The sequence below is a fragment of the Schistocerca gregaria genome, chromosome 8, assembly GCF_023897955.1.
Source record: "Schistocerca gregaria isolate iqSchGreg1 chromosome 8, iqSchGreg1.2, whole genome shotgun sequence".
Lineage (NCBI taxonomy): Eukaryota > Metazoa > Arthropoda > Insecta > Orthoptera > Acrididae > Schistocerca > Schistocerca gregaria.
This window is the reverse complement of record NC_064927.1, coordinates 458,360,291-458,384,007: the sequence shown is the minus strand read 5'-3', so window position 1 is coordinate 458,384,007 and position 23,717 is coordinate 458,360,291. Positions and strand designations below refer to the sequence as shown.

The 23,717-nt window shown below is 44.2% G+C and overlaps 1 protein-coding gene across 1 annotated transcript in view; it reads left to right on the top strand.

Annotated features, from left to right (window-relative positions):
* Nucleotides 1-3,620: 3,620 nt before the first annotated feature.
* LOC126284747 (alpha-tocopherol transfer protein-like) overlaps nucleotides 3,621-23,717 on the top strand; it is a 44,739-nt gene continuing 24,642 nt past the window's right edge. The window contains exon 1 of the mRNA XM_049983890.1: nucleotides 3,621-3,851. Coding sequence (XP_049839847.1) covers nucleotides 3,773-3,851 — 79 coding nt within the window. The 5' untranslated portion in view covers nucleotides 3,621-3,772. The remainder of the gene's footprint in view (nucleotides 3,852-23,717) is intronic.

Here is a 23,717-nt window from a genome sequence, read left to right as displayed (position 1 = left end):
TCCTAAAGCATTTTATAGCTACAACTATGAAATTTAGTAACTGAAATCCTGCCCGGAAATGAAAAAAATACTTTACGTGTTTCGGTATTTAGTATTTTTGGAAATTCAGTCCCCAAATAGGTCATGGAAATTCTTATGAAAATACATCATTATAAAAGTATTTTTAAAAGCTAAGTCCAAGAAAATTTGTATCTAGCTTTTCGGTTAGAAATAAAAAATGCGTGTTCCAGCGTTTATGGATTCCAGCACGCAAGGTGGTAATATACAAGATTTTTATGAAAATACTTGATTACGTAAGGATTTTTGAAACTAAGTCTTTGAAAATTTGTATTTGTGTTCTTGGTTACAACTGAGAAAACACGTTTTGTTGGAATTTATACCCAAAGAGGGTGCTACAGGAGATCAATTTTTTTTTGAAAATATTTCATTATATTAAAACGTTTATGAAGATAAGTCTGTGAAAAGTGGTATTTGACTTCTAAAGAAAGGTGTGTTAGGGATGAATGTTTCTATCGAAATATCACCACAATAACCCAAAAGGCAGGAGTAACTAAGACCACCGACATCAGCTACCAGAATCACTTCCTGTTCGAAGAACATTCGGAAAAGACAATGCTTCTACGGCCTTAATTAACGTGAACAACATAAAAATTCCATTAAAGAAAAACAATATAAATTTCTGCCTACCATAAGGTCTACACGAGCGAATCAGCAAGCGCTAAGCTGGTTTCGCAGTAATGCAAAACAAGCTGCCCTTCTTTGAATTTTTTCGAAGTCCTGCGTCAAACCTATCTGATAATAATCCCGTACCGCACAGCAGTACTCCAGCAGAGGACGAACAGCGTTAGTGTAGGCCGTCTCACAAGTAAATCTGTTGCATCTTCTAAGTGTTCTGCCAATGAAACACAGTCTTTGGTTCACCTTCCCTACAAAACTGTATATCTGATGGTTGTAGCTTAAGCTGCTAATAATTATATTCCCCAGCTATTTAGTTGAACTGAGAGCTTATAGATTTGGGTGATTTATGATGTAACCAAAATTTAACCGCTTTCTTTTAGTATGACCTCACAATTTTCATCATTTAAGGTCAATTGCCGCTTTTCGCACCATACAGATATCTTGTCTAAGTCATTATGCAATTGGACTTGATCTCCTTATGAGTTTATTAGACTTTAAATGACAGCATCACTTGCAAAGGCCGCGATGGGTAGCCACGCGGTCTAGGGCGCCTTGCCACGGTTCGCGTGGCTCCACCCGTCGGAGGTTCGAATCCTCCCTCAGGCATGGAAGCATGGGTGTGTGTGTGTTGTCCTTAGCGTAAGTTAGTTTAAAATAGATTAAGTAGTGTGTTAGCCTAGGGACCGATGACTTCAGCAGTTTGGTCCCATAGGAACCTATCACAAATTTCCAAAATTCCCATCAGCAAACCACCAAAGATGCCTATTCAGATTATCTCCTAAATCAATTGTACATGGTGTTCTGGGTACAAATGCACATATTTCTAATGATAACGGAGGACAGTGCAATGAACCACATTACATGAGTATCTACTTTATTTGCAGGCTAGGCTATTACTAGTAGTATGTTTTTAGATCGCTTAGTACCTCCAAGGAAGGGTGACACAAACAAGCTATTAATGTTTACGTTCCCGAGGGAAGCATGTCAGATATTGAAATGTGGACTCATGGACACAAAACGGATAATCTGTCATTATACACTACTGGCCATTAAAATTGCTACACCACGAAGATGACGTGCTACAGATGCGAAACTTAACCGACAGGAAGAAGATGCTGTGATGTGCAAATGATTAGCTTTTCAGAGCATTCACAAAAGGTTAGCGCCGGTGGCAACACCTACAACCTGCTGACATGAGGAAAGTTTCCAACCGATTTCTCATACACAAACAGCAGTTGACCGGCGTTGCCTGGTGAAACGTAGTTGTGATGTCTCGTGTAAAGAGGAGAAATGCGTACCATCACGTTTCCGACTTTGTTAAAGGTCGGATTGCAGCCTATTGCGATTGCGGTTTACCGTATCGCGACATTGTTGCTCGCGTTGGTCGTGATCCAATGACTGTTAGCAGAATACGGAATCGGTGGGTTCAGGAGGGTAATACGGAACGCCGTGCTGGATCCCAACGGCCTCGTATCACTAGCAGTCGAGATGACAGGCACCTTATTCGCATGGCTGTAACAGATCGTGCAGCCAAGTCTCGGTCCCTGAGTCAACAGATGGGGACGTTTCCAAGACAACAACCATCTGCACGAACAGTTCGACGACATTTGCAGCAGGATGGACTATCAGCTCGGAGACCATGGCTGCGGTTACCCTTGATTCTGCATCACAGACAGGAGCGCCTGCGATGCTGTACTCAACGACGAACCTGGGTGCACGAATTGCAAAATATCATTTTTCGGATTAGTCCAGGTTCTCTTTACAGCATCATGATGGTCGCATCCGTCTTTCGCGACATTGCGGTGAACGCACCTTGTAAACGTGTATTCGTCATCGCCATACTGGCGTATTACCCGGCGTGATGGCATGGGGTGCCATTGGTCACACTTCTCGGTCACCTCTTGTTCGCATTGAGGGCACTTTGAACGGTGGACGTTACATTTCAGATGTGTTGCGACCCGTGGGTCTACCCTTCATTCTATCCCTGTGAAACCCTACATTTCAGCAGGATAATGCACGGCCGCATGTAGCAGGTCCTGTACGGGCCTTTCTGGATACTGAAAGTGTTCCACTGCTGCCTGAACAGCACATTCTCCAGATCTCTCACCGGTTGAAAATGTCTGGTCAATGGTGGCCGAGCAACTGGCTCGTCACAATACGCCAGTCACTACTCTTGATGAATTGCGGTATCGTGTTGAAGCTGCATGTACAGCTGTATCTGTACACTCCATCCAAGCTCTATTTGACTCAATGCCCAGGCGTATCGAGGCCAGAGGTGGTTGTTCTAGGTACTGATTTCTCAGGATCTATGCACCAAAACTGCGTGAAAATGTAATTACATGTCAGTCCTAGTATAATATATTTATCCAATGAATACCCTTTTATCATCTGCATTTTTTCTTGGTGTAGCAATTTTAATGTCCAGTAGTGTATAATGACAGGCGTAATCCACTTTACGTTGTAGTTCCAACCGTGCAGAAAACATCAGGTAGTAAATTTCGTGATGTGTTTGTGGGAAGATCGTCAGATGCAAAGAAAAAGCAACTAACATATTAAGGTAGCGATGATAGATTAGTAACTGCAGAGGAACTATAACAAATGGTGAACGCTCGAACACTTCTCGCGAATGCACTGAGAAAGGGAGGAATAAGAATGGGAACCATCCGCTGCCACACAACACAAGATGACTTGTGAGCCAAAGAAGCCACAGCGCGTGTATAATGTTCGACCTGTCAACCCAGCGACGATGCTGCGTTAATTCTACGGAGCGATTATCCTTGACACCAGTGCCAATGTCAGCTGCACAGCTGGTTCAGAGAATTCTGCTTGCGGCTGCGCCATGTCTTCCGCTGCCGAGGCCGCCAGTCCTGGAATGAGCCGCAGTGACGTCACGCCAGCCCGGCGGCCAGCGACATTAAGTAGTAACGCGTGCCCTCCAAAGCGCGGAGTCTGAAACCGGCCGCGGCGACGACGTGTGTTGCAGGAAGCGATCAGTTCCTCGAGAGCAACCGCGTCAGCCACTCGTCTGCTGAGACAGGACGCCGCCTACTGGGGCACTGGTTGCCTTCCGTAGAAAGGAGACGCAAGGCGGAAGATGTCGGTGCAAGGCAGGGAGGACGTGCGACACATCAGGGAGTGGCTGAAGCATCAGCTACACCTGCCGCAAATCACGGGTGAGTTCCGGCACTTTTACTCATTTGTTTAATCCGACCTGATTAGGGCCCTCATTGCCTCACTTACCTCAGACCGAGGTGTTACACATACAATAATATTTACATCACAGTTGCTTATGGGCGCTATAAGTTGTATGTGACTGGTCAGATATGTTCCGAAATGATTTGTCTAAACCAGGGTTCTCCAAACTACGGCCCGCGGGCCGAAACCGGCCCGCGTTAGCTGGCCAGACATCGCCGGTATCCGGCCCGCCAAATATTTGAGGTGGTACCTATACTGCCAACAATTGAGTTTCGAGGCCTATCGCGACCAATACAACGCGACATTGACTCTGCTACTCGCTGCAAGACTACATAACTAAACTTATTGTTGCCCCGCTTGAAATAACAATATTTGTTGTACATGGTTTCGAGCATAATTCAAAGGCGCATCACATGTTCCTCTAATTATTTTATTTATTTCTTGCAGACAAATAATTTCACAAAGCATTTGACAGATTTTCTCCTCAAGTTCTTTTTTTTTTATTTTTTTATTTTCAAGGCTTGATCAGAAAATAGGCTTGATCAGAAAATATGATCTTATTGACAAGTCATTTACTTCCCCAGCATCTTCTGCTCTCTCAGCGTCCTGAATTTATTAACTGATTCGAAGGAAACCAGTTTGACACTTAAATAGCACATCACTGGAGCCGGCCGCGGTGGTCTCGCGGTTCTAGGCGCGCGGTCCGGAACCGTGCGACTGCTACGGTCGCAGGTTCGAATCCTGCCTCGGGCATGGACGTGTGTGACGTCCTTAGGATAGTTATATTTAAGTAGTTCTAAGTTCTAGGGGACTGATGACCACAGCAGTTGAGTCCCATAGTGCTCAGAACCATTTGAACATCAGTGGAATTTTTTATGCGCGAAATAGCCAGGTTTTGAAAGGATAAACGATTTTGCCTTCCTGGTGTCTGCTGATCTCGAGATGTCATAAATTTAGTGTGTGAACCGATGGAAGCCAGTTTAAAAATCAAATATCACACCAACGCGAGTTTTATTATGCAAAATAGCTACCCACTGAAGAGATCAACTTTTTGACACCTCATTTGCCTTCCTGTCTTCTTCTGTTCTCGAAATATCCTGTATTTAGAACTTCTTTCTAAGAAAGCGTTTTTGACGATTAAATTTCACAACAATATAACTTTTTAAGCACTAAATAGCAGAGTATTGCGGGGATAAACTTTTTGATACTTAATGTACATAGCTAGCAGTAGCTGTTCGTGAAATATTTCTATTTTTCCCACAAATCACTACCTAAGTTTTTCTGAAGTTCCCAGTTTTCTTCAAGCTGTTCATTTTGATAACCTATTTGTCCGTTTCCCACTCTTAGTTTCGCTATGAAAACGGATGAAAACTTATGGGAAATCTTGTTTTTACTCCACTAACTTTTGAACAAAAATAGTAGTAATAGAATTAAAAATGCGGTAAAACAAGATACGTATGTTTGTGATGCTCCTTTGAGCAACAGTAATGACGAAGAAGTAATAGGAATAATACTACCGATGCTGCTACTGCTATTTCAACGACAACAACAATAACAATAATAGTGACAGTAAAAGATAGAAAACATATTAAGGTTGTAAAAAAGTGTGGTTTTCTGACCGTTCAAGTCGTGAGGACGTTCTGGGCTTTGGGAGACGAATATGCTGTGGAGGGAAAGGAGGGTAATTAGTTCTTATAGCCTAAGGAGTACGTACAGAACAAAGAGAGCCATATTAGTTATTTTAGTAGATATGAGATGCTTTTTGAAGCTGTAGGTTTTATCAGTTCTCTGATAACTCAGGGAGATCAGTTCAAATGGTTCAAATGGCTCTGAGCACAATGGGACTTAACTTCTGAAGTCATCAGTCCCCTAGAACTTAGAACTACTTAAACCTAACTAACCTAAGAACATCACATACATCCATGCCCGAGGCAGGATTCGAACCTGCGACCGTAGTGGTCGCACGGTTCCAGACTGAAGCGCCTAGAACCGCTCGGAGATCATTTCAGAGATGGCGCTTGCTACTGAAACATACTTAGAGAAGACAAAACTGAGTGATGAAGAAAAAAGGGTATTCCTCTGATGGGAAAGAGAGTTTCTCTTGTATTCTTCAGACAAGAACGTTAAGGTCGTCGAGAGGTATGAGGGCTGTATACTTTGGTAAGCTGGTAAAGGAGAGAGTGTGTGGAAGCCTTTGCGCCTGTCCATACATAACCAAGACATCTGTACGTGATGTGCTAAATTACAGTCAAAAACGGTAATGTCACAGATGTATGGTACGCACATTACAAGCGCTCCGAGCTTTCCTCAAAAATTTCTTTTTGGTGACATCGCTGAATTCAACAATTGGAAGTACAAGCGTTCGTTTCAGTTTTTCTTCCAGGTGAAAAGGAAGAGCTTTTTTTTATTTTTGTAGGGGCTGGAGAGATATACATGACTTTCTAGATAACTGTAGCTGTGTGCTCAGACCTACGTAGATTTCCATCTATTACTACACCTACACTTTTTGCAGAGGGAGAAAAATTTATATTTTTTCTATTTTGGATTGAAGACAATAGTGACTCCCGGAACTGATTCTTTAACTATCGATCATGTGCTTCAACTACAGAACAGTGCGTCAAGTACATAAGAAAAGAATAAAAAATAAAACGAAACTAGGATAATACACTGTCCAGTAACATTACTGTGACCGCTTGTCAAAGACCTGAGTAACTACCTTTTGCGGAGTGCTGTGATACGAGTAGGAAGAGAGTCGACGAGGTTCTGGAAGATATCGACAGAGATGTGGAGTCATGTCGACTCCAGCGCCGTGATCATCTGCGCCAGGTTTTACGGTTGAGAATTCTCAGTGCGAGCACTCCGATCGAAGGGGTCCCACAAATTCTCGATTGTGTTTTAGTTGTGGGAGTCTGGTGGCCAGGGCACAACGGTAAACTCACCCCGGTGTTCCCCGAACCACACACGAACACTGCAGGCCGTGTGACCGGTTACATTGTCCTGCTTGTACACTACTGAACATTAAAATTGCTACACCACGAAGATGACATGCTACAGACGCGAAATTTAACCGACAGGAAGAAGATGCTGTGATATGCAAATGATTAGCTTTTCAGAGCATTCACACAAGGTTGGCGCCGGTGGCGACAACTACAACGTGCTGACACGAGGAAAGTGTCCAACCGATTTCTCATACACAAACAGCAGTTGACCGGCGTTGCCTTGTGAAACGTTGTTGTGATGCCTCGTGTAAGGAGGAGAAATGCGTACCATCACGTTTCCGACTTTGTTAAAGGTCGGATTGTAGCCTATCGCGATTGCGGTTTATCGTATCGCGACATTGCTGCTCGCGTTGGTCGTGATCCAATGACTGTCAGCAGAATACGGAATCGGTGGGTTCAGGAGGGTAATACGGAACGCCGTGCTGGATCCCAACGGCCTCGTATCACTAGCAGTCGAGATGACAGGCACCTTATCCGCATGGCTGTAACAGATCGTGCAGTAACTGAGTCAACAGATGGGGACGTTTGCAAGACAACAACCATCTGCACGAACAGTTCGACGACATTTGCAGCAGGATGGACTATCAGCTCGGAGACCATGGCTGCGGTTACCCTTGATTATGCATCACAGACAGGAGCGCCTGCGATGGTGTACTCAACGACGAACCTGGGTGCACGAATGGCGCGACCGCTACGGTCGCAGGTTCGAATCCTGTCTCGGGCATGGATGTATGTGATGTCCTTAGGTTAGTTAGGTTTACGTAGCTCTAAGTTCTGGGGGACTGATGACCGCAGTTGTTAAGTCCCATGGTGCTCAGAGCCAATTGAACCATTTTGCACGAATGGCAAAATGTCATTTTTTCGGATCAATCCAGCATCTGTTTACAGCAGCCCGGTGAACGCACATTGAAAGCGTATATTCGTCATCGCCATAATGGCATACCACCCGGCGTGATAGTATGTGGTGCCATTGGTTACACGTCTCGGTCACCTCTTGTTCGCACTGACGACACTTTGAACAGTGGACGTTACATTTCAGATGTGTTACGACCCGTGGCTCTACCCGTCATTCTATCCGTGCAGGATAGTGCACGACCGCATGTTGCAGGTCCTGTATGGGATACAGAAAATGTTCGACTGCTGCCCTGGACAGCACATTCTCCAGATCTCTCACCAATTGAAAACGTCTGGTCAGTGGCGGCCAAGCAACTGGCTCGTCACAATACGCCAATCACAACTCTTGATGAACTGTGGTGTCGTGTTGAAGTTGCATGGGCAGCTGTACCTGTACACGCCATCCAAGCTCTGTTTGACTCAATGCCCAGGCGTGTCTAGGTCGTTACTACGGCCAGAGGTAGTTGTTCTGGGTACTGATTTCTCAGGATCTATGCACCAAAATTGCGTGAAAACGTAACCACTTGACAGTTCTAGTATAATATATTTGTCCAATGAGTACCCATTTATCATCTGCATTTCTTCTTGGAGTAGCAATTTCAGTGGCTAGTAGTGTCGATGCCATCGCGTTGAGGGAAAAAAAACTGCATGTAAGAGCGGAAATGGTATCCAAGGATAGATGCATACCAGTGTTTAACAGTTCTGCCGGCCAGAATGACGAGCTCACACACCGAATGCCACGAAAACATTCCCCAGGCCATCAAGCTCATTCCTCGGGCCTAGACAATTTGCTTTCAGACGTTTTATACTGTAGATGCCAACGGCAATCTGTCCGATGGAGCATAAAAAGTGATTCATCTAATAACGCCACCTGTCGCCAACAATGGACTTCCAGTTGCGATACCGGCGTGCAGATTATATCCTTCGTTGCGCCGCGGGGATTAGCCGAGCGGTCTTGGGCGCTACAGTCGTGGACTGTGCGGCTGATCCCGGCGGAGGTTCGAGACCTCCCTCGGGCATGGGCGTGTGTGTTTGTCCTTACGATAATTTAGATTAAGTAGTGTGTAAGCTTAGGGACTGATGACCTTAGAAGTCCCATAAGATTTCACACACATTTCACGTATCATTCTACATCTACATCTACATCCATACTCCGCAAGCCACCTCACGGTGTGTGGCGAAGGGTACCTTGAGCAACTCTATCGGTTCTCCCTTCCCAGTCTCGTATTGTTCGTCGAAAGGAGGATTGTCGGTATGCTTCTGTGTGGGCTCTAATATCTCTGATTTTATCTTCATGGTCTCTTCGCGAGATATACGTAGGAGGGAGCAATATACTGCTTGACTCCTCGGTGAAGGTATGTTCTCGAAACTTTAACAAAAGCCCGTACCGAGCTACTGAGCGTCTCTCCTGCAGAGTCTTCCACTGGAGTTGATCTATCATCTCCGTAACGCTTTCTCAATTACTAAATCATCCTGTAACGAAGCGCGCAACTCTCCGTTGGATCTTCTCTATCTCTTCTATCAACCCTATCTGGTACGGAACCCACACTGCTGAGCAGTATTCAAGCAGTGGGCGAACGAGCTCACTGTAACCTACTTCCTTTGTTTTCGGATTGCATTTCCTTAGAATTCTTCCAATGAATATCAGTCTGGCATCTGCTTCACCGACGACCAACATTATATAATCATTCCATTTTAAATCACTCCTAATGCCTACTCCCAGATAATATATGGAATTAAGTGCTTCCAGTTGCCTACCTGCTATTTTGTAGCTAAATGATAAGGGATCTATATTTCTGTGTATTCGCATCACATTACACTTTGCACCATTAAGATTCAATTGCCAATCCCTGCACCATGCATCAATTCGCTGCAGATCCTCCTGCATTTCAGTACCATTTTCCATTGTTACAACCTCTCGATACACCACAGCATCATCTGCAAAAAGCCTCAGTAAACTTCTGATGTCATCCACAAGGTTATTTATGTATATTGTGAATAGGAACGGTCCTATGACACTCCCCTGCGGCACACCTGAAATCACTCTTGCTTTGAAAGACTTATCTCCATTCAGAATGATATACTGCCTTCTGTTATCTAGGAACTCTTCAATCCAATCACACAATTGGTCTGATAGTCCATATGCTCTTACTTTGTTTATTAAACGACTGTGGGGAACTGTATCGAACGCCTTGCGGAAGTCAAGAAACACGGCATCTACCTGTGAACCCGTGTCTATGGCCCTCTGAGTCTCGTGGACGAATAGCGCGAGCTGGGCTTCACACGACGTCTTTTTCGAAACCCATGCTGATTCCTGCAGAGTAGATTTCTAGTCTCCATAAAAGTCATTATACTCGAACATAATACGTGTTCCAAAATTCTACAACTGATCGACGTTAGAGATATAGGGCTATAGTACTGCACATCTGTTCGACGTTCCTTCTTGAAAACGGGGATGACCTGCGCTCTTTTCCAATCCTTTGGAACGCTACGCTCTTCTAGAGACCTACGGTACACCGCTGCAAGAAGGGGGGCAAGTTCCTTCGCGTACTCTGTGTAAAATCGAACTGGTATCCCATCAGGTCCAGCGGCCTTTCCTCTTTTGAGCGATTTTAATTGTTTCTCTATCCATCTATCGTCTATTTCGATATCTACCACTTTGCCATCTGTGCGACAATCTAGAGAAAACAACGTTGGAAAAGACATTTAGTATTTCGGTCTTTTAGTCTGTTGTGCTCTGTTTCAGTACCATTTTGGTCACAGAGTGTCTGGACATTTTCTTTTCATCCACCTACCGCTTTGACATGAGACCAAAATTTCTTAGGATTTTCTGCCAAGTCAGTACATAGAACTTTACTTTCGAATTCATTGAACGCCTCTCGCATAGCCCTCCTCACACTACATTTCGCTTCGCGTAATTTTTGTTTGTCTGCAAGGCTTTGGCTATGTTTATGTTTGCTGTGGAGTTCCCTTTTCTAACTCGGTTGTTATACCACGGTGGCTCTTTTCCATCTCTTACGATCTTGCTTGGCCGATGAGCAGGCTCCTGGTACAGGGGCCCACACGCAGCAGCGTTCGCTAAACGGTCTTTAAGGAGACATTGTTGTTAGCCCCGTGGTTCATCTCTGCTGGCCAGTTGCTCAACGGCTCCACGACTATTTGCCGTACATGTCTCCACGGCCGCCGTTCACCCGTCATCTATGGCCCGTGGTGCACTATACCTGCCTTGGTGACGAATTGGATAGCGCCATTTTGGCATGCACTGCATTCTTCAACTACGGCAGCACGTGAACAGTTTACGAAATTAGCCGTCTCGGAAATGCTTCCATCCTTGGCCCGAAAGCCAGTGATCGTGCAATTTTCGACGTCAGACAAATCGCCGCTTCTGAGCATTACAGCAACGACTGCACTGTTTTCCGCATTTCTCCAACACGCTTTATATACGCTACACTTCTAGTGGTGCCACCTACCTCCTGTGAGCGATTGTTGCTAGTTGACGTCGAACATAGGTGTGGTGTGCGTACTGTAAGACCTTCGGTACACACACCATCAGATTATTTGACTTGTCGCTCTAACGAAGTAGGCGAGTGTCAGTAATATGTCTCGTGGTCTTATCGTGATGCGTTTATCTTCTGCCATTAGGTCAGACGATAGAAATGCCACTTGCACGCTTAGATAGAAGATTGACGGTGACCAACTTTAAACAGAACTTGATTAATTTTCACACACATTTCTTAAAATATTAACAGTCATAAACCTTACTTAACTTGATTCTGGATGCTATTTACAATGGGTACGTTAAACCTTATTATCACATATCTCTGGTACTAGACAAAGTGTCTATACATTTATCTTCATGGCTCTGTACAGGAATATGATAATATTATTAGGCGCAGACTGAAACTTGACTATAGACTGGTACAGACTAATGCAGACTGGTGCAGACTGGTGCAGACAAATGCAGACTTACTAAATAGAGGTCTGTACACTCGTTATAATACCTCGCGCGTTCAGGTATCACTGCGCGAGTGTGATCCGCGAGCAGAAAAGGTTCTACGTTAGCAGCAATCTCAATGGCTGCGTTACATATTAATACGCGGATCGGCGGAAGCAGAATTTGGTCCGTCACTAAGACAGCGCCATCTCGTAGTGCGGAGACGGACGAGCGCTGCGCCAGCGCTGTTGTGCTTAGTGGGGCGCGCTCTAGTGGGAAAGTTGTGTACGCGCTGACTACGCGGAACTATGTACACAACAATAGGCGGTGGTCACATTTACGTGACAGAACCATGTACTAATAAATACGAGGACTGTCTAAAAAGTATCCTACCTCTGGCCAGAAAAAATATTTCCAATACCTGACGGAGTTGGGACGCTAATCCCCTTACAAAGGAGGCCCCTTGTACTTGCACACACTTATCCCACCGATCCTTCCACTGCTGGAAACATATCTGGAAGTCTTTTTTTGGACTGGTGTTCAGCTCCGTCGTCGTGTTGCGCATTATCTCTTCTCTACTCTCAAAACGGGATCCTTTCAGTGGCGTTTTCAATTTGGGAAACAACCAGAAGTCACAAGGAGCCATGTCTGGAGAGTAGGGAGGTTGGCGAACGGCTGTAATTCCATATTTGACCAAGAAATTTTGGATCAAGTGGGATGAATGTGTGGGGTCTTTGTCGTGGTGCATTTGCCAGTTTTTCGCCGTCCACATGTCTGGCCTTTTGCGCCGAACTGCGTCACGAAGTTGCCGGAGAACATCTTGATAGTAGGTGCTGCAGTCTGGAACCGCGCGACCGCTACGGTCGCAGGTTCGAATCCTGCTTCCGGCTTGGATGTATGTGATGTCCTTAGGTTAGTTAGGTTTAAGTAGTTCTAAGTTCTAGGGGACTGATGACCTCATAAGTTAAGTCCCATAGTCCTCTGAGCCATTTGAACCATCTTGATAGTACTCCTTTGTCACTGTTGTCCTTCCGGTGCGCATTCGTGATGCACAGTTCCACGAACGTGAAAGGAGGCAGTCAGCATCACCTTGATTTTGCTTCGCACCTGCGACGCTTTCTTCGGCCTTGAAGACTCGGGATGCTTCCATTGCGAAGACTGTTTCTGGATCGGACCCGTACACCCATGACTCATCTCCAGTTATCACGGTGTTCAGAAACCCAGGACCAGTGTTGGTGGTGTCCAGATGGTCCTATGCAACGTCAAAACGGAAGTCTTTTTTGTTCCGGCGACAACATCTTGGGCACGAATTTCGCAGCCACTCGGTGCATGTTCAAATCATCGCGCAAAATTACATGTGCAGAATATTTACTCACTCCTACCTCTCGGGCAATCCCCCGCACCGCCAAACGACGGTCTGCCATCACCCAATTTTGCACCCTCTCAACAACAGCTGCACTCCGAGTAGTTTAGGGCCTGCCAGAACGCTGCTAACTCTCCGCTCTCCATTTTTGAATCGGTTGAACCACTCCTTAATTTGTGTTACACCCATCGCATCTTCTCCAAACACCTGCTGAATCTTACGAATTGTTTCGCTTTGAGAATCACCAAGCTTTTGACAAAATTTGATGCAGTATCTTCGCTCAACACGTTCAGTCATCGTGAGAGAATAGGTAATGCGACGAATACGTTGAGTAGCACCTCACTCAGCGACCGACAGGCAGCGACTGACGCGCTAAAAGGCGGGGACAAAATTCACGCATGCACATAAATGTCTCTTCCTTTACTGTGTACAGTGGCACAGCGCTATCGTCTCTATTTTGCGCGGGAAAATCCAAGGTCGTATACTTAGACATCGTACCATCAAGTTACAGCAAGTGAACATTCAGTTTGCTTATTAATATCACAGGTCCATCAGAACCCTACGTTCAGGGATATTAACCGTGCAGTAGCCTTTGGAGAGAGCTGTCGTTCCAGTCCCTTCGAAATGTTCTTATTGGAATTCCCTCAATAAGGCGTTCTGGTACTTCCCCCATTGAACCACAGTCACATCTGAGCTCTGTACAGCATTCCATGCGTCTGAGGTGGCTACAGGATTTTCTTTATACAGCATGGTTGGTTAACTTGAATCTCCAGGCCACGTCCGCCAAACATGGTCCTGCGCTATTCTAAATCGCAAGGAGTGAGCTGGTGTACGCTGTTGAGACCCCATACAGTATTTCTAGATTTATCATGACGTTTTGAAGGTGAGAAGGAATGTACTGACTGGAAAGTCGCTGTGGACTGATCAACAGCACATCTTACATCATCCTCGGTCAGTTGCCTACTGTCGCCCGAGACGTGGGATGCTATATTAAATAAGGCAAGAAGCCAGGGAACCTGTGTCGAGTGCCTGTGTCAACTCGTGCTGTGTCGCACAGCTGGGCATCAATCTTGACCTGACTGCATCTAGACCTCAGAGGAGCATAGTATCCGCCAATAGTGGCACTGCGCTGCTGCATGTAATTTGTCTGTTTGTGCTCCGCAGCGTGTTCCAGTCAACTTCCTAATAATGTTGTTTCTAGTATTCATTTTTGTTGTCCGCTTATATCAATATGTTGTTAAATACTGGAAACCTATGGAGTTTTGTGTCCAGATATTTTGGATGAGGATTGCGGTTTATCCGTGCTGCGCCGGCGTCGGTACTTTAATTCTTATCGTCTTCTTTGTTTCTCGACCTCTTTTTTCAGCTGTCGCTGTTATAAAAGTTATATAGCTTAAATAACGTATTTTGGGCCTGTAATGAGAGTCTTATTAAGAACAAACGCGTTTGCTATATTTTAAAATATTTTCTGTGTGGTCACTGTAACAATATTGTTGTTTCTTACGACTTTGTTTGCTAGATCATGAAAAAAGTTACTATATAAACAGTATCAATTATTATCTTTACTCAATTTTTTTTTCCTACCTCACTCTTGCATTCTTCTACACATAATTGGTACAGTTTTGATGACAGAACATTAACTAACACTAAATATATTCGTGTTTTTGTGCTCTGGAGAGCCAATGATATCTTGCTATTGCGTGTGCTTTGTTTTACAGTTATGGGATGCATTTGTCTCTTCTTTGTTCTGGTAGCAGCGGGAGCGTCTGCTATTACTCTGTTTGTGTGTGTTTTGATCTTTTTTACGTAAATGGGGACGATTGTCCTTGTAGTTGTGTGAGGGAGCTTACATGTCTCATCTACTGTGTGTATCAATCATTGTTTTGCCATGGTACATTGGGGGGGGGGGGGGGATCTAGGGTGAGGATGTTCCCTAGTTTGTCGTATTATTGTATGGTGTCTAGGAGGCTTGTTTTTTGTCTACGATATGTTCTATTAGTTTAAATCGCATTTGTTTAGTGATGTTTGTCTGGTATTTATTATGTGCTTCACCTCTATTGTTACTTTTCAGATTTGGAAGTTCCCTTGTAGGGTCAGGAGATGTTTCTTGTTACTGAATCTGACTATTTTCATGTCCTTTTCTACTGTGGTAGGGTGATGCTTTTCTTGCCGGAGGTGTTCTGAAAGTGCTGAATGTCTGGTACCATATTTCCATGCTCCTTTACGTTCTTTATAACTTATTCGCATCCCGCAGTAGCAAAACAAAACGTACGAAATGGCAAGATGGCAGTGGTTCCTCACAACACAACAAAGTGAATATATTCAGTGTTAGTGCAAGTGCTGTGTGCAAAAATCTTCCACATAAGTGTGGAAGAACACGAAGAATGACGTAAGCAGCGAAAAGACCGTGAGCAAATAGGGTAATTAGTACTGTTTGTAGTAGTACCTTAAAACATGAGAATTGTTCATGATCCAGCAAACAAAATTGCAAGAGCAAACCATATTGTTACCGTGACAATTGAAGATGCTTTAGAATGAAACGAAGCGCGTTTGGTCTTACTGAGACATTCATTACAGTCGCAAAATATGGTATTATGCCTATATAACTTGTGTACTTTGATTATGGTGTTATAGTAGAACATATTGTCGGTATATTTGCTCTGGCAATGTTGCAATCTTTTGCTCATTCGAGGCCCGTGTACTACTTGACCGCGGTATTATTGCACTAGGTCTCCCGTGGCCGTTACCGAAAGCATACGATTACAGGAAACAAGTGCTGTGTTGATTAAGGAAAACGCATAGCAATGTGAATGCTTTGAGGATACTTGCGTGTTATTAAATGATTCAGCCTGGCTTTCTGAAACATCGCGACAGGAACTCACGGCAAGCCGAGGGAATCGCGCTCACTCCCAGGTGCAATAATACGGTATTCTTCAAGGGAATATCTAATATGCAGTACTCGGTGGCTACTGTTAGCTCGCGGGGACATTTTCTGTATCCTGTGGTAACATTCCCGTTTTCTAACCTGGACTGCTGCTGCGAGCTCAGACCGCGCTCACAGCAACAACTGCTTGTTTCTCCTGCACTGCTGCCTCTGTCAGTCAAGAATTATACACTGCCAGCCTCATGGTTTGTATACGCATTAGGCTATACTTTCCGTGAGTGAATCACACATTTTTTTTGTTAACGTGAATAATTTGATTACACATTGATATTAAGCTAGGTTCGTTCTAATGATAGGGTGTTTGGGCAAAAAGCAAAAATCTTTTACTGTGCTGTGCAAGTCATTTGGAAAGAAGGGGAACGCCGAACGTCACTTCCAAACGTTCACTCGGTCTTAGAAAAGGATTGCTCATTGGCGTCTGTTCCAGGGAAAGAAGAGGCAAGGCAGCTAAAATCCAAATTTAATGTTCAACAATCAGCTTTTTTAAAAAACATTAAAGAACAATAAAGCAGTAACTGAGGCGTTATTCCGAGATTTAAAAAAAACTTGCATAGAACAAGAAATTATACAGGGTGGTCCATTGATCGTGACCGGGCCAAATATCTCACCAAATAAGCGTCAAACGAAAAATCTACAAAGAACGAAACTTGTCTAACTTGAAGAGGGAAACCAGAAGGCTCTAAGGTTGCCCCGTTAGGTGGCGAATCCATAGGTCAAACGGATATCAACTGCGTTTTTTAAATAGGAACCCCCATTTTTAACATATTCGTCTAGTAGTAAAGAAATATAAATGTTTTAGTTGGACCCCTTTTTTTCGCTTTGTGATAGATGGCGCTGTAATAGTCACAAACATATGGTTCACCATTTTAGACGAACAGTTGGTAACAGGTAGGTTTCTTTAAAATTAAAATAAATAAAGTAGGTACGTTTGAAAATTTTATTTCGGTTGCTCCAATGTGATACATGTACCTTTGTGAACTTATCATTTCTGCGAATGCATGCTGTTACAGCGTGATTACTTGTAAATACCAGATTAATGTAATAATCCTCAAAATTACGTCCGTCAACCTCAATGCATTTGGCAATACGTGTAACGACATTCCTCTCAACAGCGAGTAGTTCGCCTTCCGTAATGTTCACACATGCATTGACAATGTGCTGGTGCATGTTGTCAGGCGTTGTCGGTGGACCACGATAGCAAATATCCTTCAACTTTCCCCACTGAAAGAAATTCGGTGACGTCAGATCTGGTGAACATGCGGGCAATGGTATGGTGCTTCGACGACCAATCCAACTGTCATGAAATATGATATTCAATACCGCTTCAACCGCACGGGAGCTGTGTTGGAAGTACATCGCCATTCTGTCATGCAGTGAAACATCTTGTAGTAACATCGGTAGAACATTACGTAGGAATTTAGCATACACTGCACCATTTAGACTGCCATCGATAAAATGGGGCCAATTATCCTTCCTCCCATAGTGCCACACCATACATTAACGCTCCAAGGTCGCCGATGTTCCACTTGTCTCAGCCATCGTGGATTTTCCGTTGCTCAATAGTGCATATTATGCCGGTTTACGTTACCGCTGTTGGTGAATGACGCTTCGTCACTTAATAGAACGCGTGCAAAAAAATCTGTCATCGTCCTGTAATTTCTCTTGTGCCCAGTGGCAGAACTGTACACGACATTCAAAGTCGTCGCATGAAATTCCTGGTGCATAGAAATATGGTACGGGTGCAATAGATGTTGATGTAGCATTCTCGACACCGACCTTTTTGAGATTCCAGATTCTCGCGCAGTGTGTCTGCTACTGCTGTGCGGATTAGCAGCGACAGCAGCTAGAACACCTACTTGGACATCATCATTTGTTGCAGGTCGTGGTCGACGTTTCACATGTGGTTGACCACTTCCTGTTTCCTTAAATAACGTAACTATCCGGCGAACGGTCCGAACACTTTGATGATGTCCAGGATACCGAACAGCATACCTAGCACACGCCCGTTGGGCGTTTTAATCACAATAGCCATACATCAACACGATATCGACCTTTTCCGCAATTGGTAAACGGTCCATTTTAACACAGGTAATGTATCACGAAGCAAATACCGTCCGCACTGGTGGAATGTTACGTGATACCACGCACTTATACGTTTGTTACTATTACAGCGCCATCTATCACAAAGCGAAAAATGTGGTCCAACTAAAGCATTCATATTTCTTTACGTACTACACGTATGTGTAATAAAAATTGGGGGTCCCTATTTAAAAAAAAACGCAGTTGATATCCGTTTCACCTATGGCAGCGCCATCTAGTGGGCCAACCATAGCGCCATCTGGTTTTCCCCTTCAAGCTAAACGAGTTTCGTTCTTTGTAGTTTTTTCGTTTGATGCTTATTTCGTGAGATATTTGTCCCGGTCACAATCAATGGACCACCCTGCATAAAGACAACGCTTTATCAAACCCACATATTAAGAAACTGCTGATTCATTATTTCATAATTTCAAAAATAAGATTTAATTCAAATACATTTCTTTTTTACTAGAAATGTGACTTTTCAGGCAACAAAATATTAAGATTTCTTTAAAAAAATTTATTCCTGTCCTAGTTTCTTTCAACAGGTCGAAGTAGGATCTAAAAACGCCACAATAGGTCAGAAGTTTCATAAGGTTGGCGACCGCTGGTCAGAAGTGTCCTTTTATTTGTCGCGCCCTTTTTTGAAGAATAGCACTGCACTGTGCTTTTGGAACTCGATTCGCATTTAGGAGCAGTTGGTTTCAAACTTCCATCCGGTCATTCAGGGTCAGATTTTCAGTCCTTTCCCTAATCTCTTCAATGTAACGCAGAGCTGGTTTTAGTACAAAACGGTATGCATGATTTGTGTCCGAATCTTCGACCAATCCGCCGTCTCTAATGACCTCGATGTCGCCGGAAAGTTAAAAGCTTGTCTTCCTGCTTTTCAAGCTTTCTTGTTCCCGTCGTAATTAAGACGGGGAAAAATTACTCTCTGTACGTCTTCATCTGTTACGCAAACTCTCCTATCTCGTTCAGCATTTTGTGTAGCTGGAGATGTTGAGAACTTTGATTACACATTCATTACGCAGTCCACCAAAACTGTTTATCTGTGCTCAAATCAAACGTAAACAGCCCCGTACTAACAACAAATATTCTAATATCCCCATTACAAAGTTGGGTAAATATAATTCGTTTCATACGCTCCTTTTTGTGTGGTACGTCATGTGTCATGTGCAATATTTCATTTAAAAAATCTTCCACGTATCAGCAGACCAATGACGGAGTTGTTTGTCGCACTTCAAACGACGTTATGCATCCGTTCTCGTAAAACTGAGGACGCGAGCACGAACATAAAAACAGACACTAATGACATCTCAACGAAACGTACCATTACGGATATCGCCGAGAGCGATGAAACGAAGGTTCAGCGTGTAAGTTGACAAGAATGTCCGTGTAATTTAATAGGCTGTCAGAAAAAGGATAGGTTTAGTATTTCCCAAACGTTTCCAATACGGAAAAACATCGCTAATAGTGGACGTGTTCTCTTATAAGCCTCGGTGATGGGTTGCGTGGAGTTATGGTTCCTCCATACAAGCCCCGTTCAAACTCCATTTACGTGGTTGAGGAACCAAAGTGTCTACGATAGTGTTGCATAGTGGCTTTGCATACACAATATGACCCAAATCTTAGCTGTCAAAGTTCCTTCAAAGAGCGTGGCAAGTATTGATAAGTCAGCTTTTTGAACTTTAATTTTTTAAATAGAGAAACAAAATACAAAATATATCGCACCTTCCCGCTTGAGGTGTAGGAAAGGATGTCAGGCATCCAAACCATCTGCGTTGTGTAAACAAAGCAGTCAGTCAGTATGTAGCCCAAATCCGCTATCTTGAGAGTTTTCTAATCTACCCGAATGACCTCAATTTCATAAACTGGCGACATGTTCAGAAGTATCCAAATGACCTGAATACATAAACTGAGGCCATGTTCTATAGTGTCCTAACGATCTAAATTATATAAACTGGCCAGATGTTCAAAATTATTTGAATGAGCTGAATTGCATGAATTGGTGACATGTTCAAAAGTATCCGAACGACCTGAATTGTAGAAATTGATCCTGTGTTCAAAAATTATCCAAACGACCTGAACTGCATAAACTGCTGCCATTTTCAAAAGTATACGAACGATCTGAACTCCATAAATTGGCATCATGTGCAAAAGTATTTGAACAACCTGAACTGCTCAAACGAAACAGCCAATCAGTGTTTAACTCTAGAGCTGCCATCTTCACCATATTTAAAAAGATCTGACCGACCTGAATGTCATAACTTGTATCTCAAAAATATGTAAAGATGTTGACAATTCTGATATAACTTCAGTATTTCAACATCTAAAATGTCTGTATTATTTTTCAAACATAAGTGAAAATGTTGACAATAGTGGTTTAAGTCACATTGTGTACACTTCTAAAATGTCTGCGTTATTTAGAAGAAAATACGTGAGTTTCATCAGCCACACACACACACACACACACACACACACACACACACACACACACACACGCACATGGTTTATGTTAAGTGTTACAATGTCATTTCCACGTCTAAAATGTCTGCGTTATTTATCAAAAATGTATAAAGTAATTGACAATACTGGTGTAACTTGCAGTATTTCTGCGTCTAGAAATAATGTATTCTTTATCAAAATACGTGAGCTTCATCATCAAAGCACACACACACACACACACACACACACACACACACACACACACACAAATTGTCAGCTTCTAGTCTTAGAATATGATTTGAGTCCTGAATGACTATTTCTTGGAAATCATTTTAGCCAACATGTGTTTTGCACAGTAACAGAAGAATAAAGCAAACAATTTAGATGTGGAAATATTTAATTTTTGGGCTCCATTGTACCTTGCATCATGTGTGGTACAAAGATCGAACTTTGCTTGGTGCCAACTGCAGCTTAAGCTGTGAATTAGATCCGTAGTGTTACGTGTGTTTTGATAAATAATTCAGATATTTTATTTGTAGAAATACTGTTAAGTTCACCAGTATCGTAAATATATTTTCGTATTTTTTACAAATACAACAGACATTTTATATGTGAAAATAGCATTTTCTAACTTGAAGTAAACATTGTGTAATTTAGACATGGAAATGATGTAAGTTCAAGCAGTATTTTCAGTATCTATTTATTTTTGACAAATAATGTGGGTGTATCAGATATGGAAATGACACTGTGACACTTGAGAGTTGATGATGATGATATTTGGTTTTTGGGGCGTACAACTGCGTTGTTATCAGCGCCTGTACAAATTCCCAATCTTTGTCACTGTCCAGCCTCGCCACGTTCTAAAATGATGATGAAATAAGCAGGACAGCACAAACACTCAGTCTCTGGATGGAGAAAATCCTCAACCTGGCCAGGAATCGAGGAATCGAACCCGAGGCCCTGTGATCCAGACGAAGCAACGCCATCCCCTGGAACAGGGGCTGCGGACGACATTTGTTATGAATACTGTGTGTGTGGAATTGGGGGGGGGGGGGAGCTGGATTTGCGAGAGGGGGGGGGGAAGGGGGCGCTTGAATGTCTCGCTGATAAATCTCATGTATTTTATGTAAGTACTACATACATTTTAGGCCTTAAAATATATACACTCCTGGAAATGGAAAAAAGAACACATTGACACCAGTGTGTCAGACCCACCATACTTGCTCCGGACACTGCGAGAGGGCTGTACAAGCAATGATCACACGCACGGCACAGCGGACACACCAGGAACCGCGGTGTTGGCCGTCGAATGGCGCTAGCTGTGCAGCATTTGTGCACCGCCGCCGTCAGTATCAGCCAGTTTGCCGTGGCATACGGAGCTCCATCGCAGTCTTTAACACTGGTAGCATGCCGCGACAGCGTGCACGTGAACCGTATGTGCAGTTGACGGACTTTGAGCGAGGGCGTATAGTGGGCATGCGGGAGGCCGGGTGGACGTACCGCCGAATTGCTCAACACGTGGGGCGTGAGGTCTCCACAGTACATCGATGTTGTCGCCAGTGGTCGGCAGAAGGTGCACGTGCCCGTCGACCTGGGACCGGACCGCAGCGACGCACGGATGCACGCCAAGACCGTAGGATCCTACGCAGTGCCGTAGGGGATCGCACCGCCACTTCCCAGCAAATTAGGGACACTGTTGCTCCTGGGGTATCGGCGAGGACCATTCGCAACCGTCTCCATGAAGCTGGGCTACGGTCCCACACACCGTTAGGCCGTCTTCCGCTCACGCCCCAACATCGTGCAGCCCGCCTCCAGTGGTGTCGTGACAGGCGTGAATGGAGGGACGAATGGAGACGTGTCGTCTTCAGCGATGAGAGTCGCTTCTGCCTTGGTGCCAATGATGGTCGTATGCGTGTTTGGCGCCGTGCAGGTGAGCGCCACATCAGGACTGCATACGACCGAGGCACACAGGGCCAACACCCGGCATCATGGTGTGGGGAGCGATCTCCTACACTGGCCGTACACCTCTGATGATCGGCGAGGGGACACTGAATAGTGCACGGTACATCCAAACCGTCATCGAACCCATCGTTCTACCATTCCTAGACCGGCAAGGGAACTTGCTGTTCCAACAGGACAATGCACGTCCGCATGTATCCCGTGCCACCCAACGTGCTCTAGAAGGTGTAAGTCAACTACCCTGGCCAGCAAGATCTCCAGATCTGTCCCCCATTGAGCATGTTTGGGACTAGATGAAGCGTCGTCTCACGCGGTCTGCACGTCCAGCACGAATTGAGGCGCCAGGTGGAAATGGCATGGCAAGCCGTTCCACAGGACTACATCCAGCATCTCTACGATCGTCTCCATGGGAGAATAGCAGCCTGCATTGCTGCGAAAGGTGGATATACACTGTACTAGTGCCGACATTGTGCATGCTCTGTTGCCTGTGCCTATGTGGCTGTGGTTCTGTCAGTGTGATCATATGATGTATCTGACCCCAGGAATGTGTCAATAAAGTTTCCCCTTCCTGGGACAATGAATTCACGGTGTTCTTATTTCAATTTACAGGAGTGTAGTTCACGACCAGTTAACAAACTACCTAACTACAAACAACCTGCGAGACGAATGTCAATCAGGTTTCGTATAAAAATCTACAAGAAAACATCAGAATCTCTCCATGCCCTAGAGAAAAAAAAGAGCTCTTTCCTCTTGCTCTGAAAAAGAAACTTGTACAAATTACAGCGATGATATCCTGCAAGGTCATTCTCAGAAAAGCACACTGCACCAGGAACCGGGTATGACTGCCTGTACTCGTTATATCTGTCACTGTCCGAATCTTTGGTCGTATTTCAACGTCATATACGCAGCTGCTTTGGCTGCTTGCCAACAAGCGCAGTTTTCCATACCCTCTGTCTTCTCTACGGTCTTCTCAACGTACACTGTCCCCTGTATCTTCTCAACGTACACTGTCCCATGTATCTGTCCTCGACCTTAACGCTCTTGTCTCAACAATGAAGAGGAAACACCCATTCCCATCAGAGAAAAATCCTTCGTGTCACCCCATCCTCCAGCCACTTTCGGGGAAGTCCCGACTCTGGAAGAACCTCCTGCATTACATTTGAGAACTGAATGACATCTCCAGCTTCAGAAACCAGTTAATGACTTATCTACTGAAGCAACAATAATGAC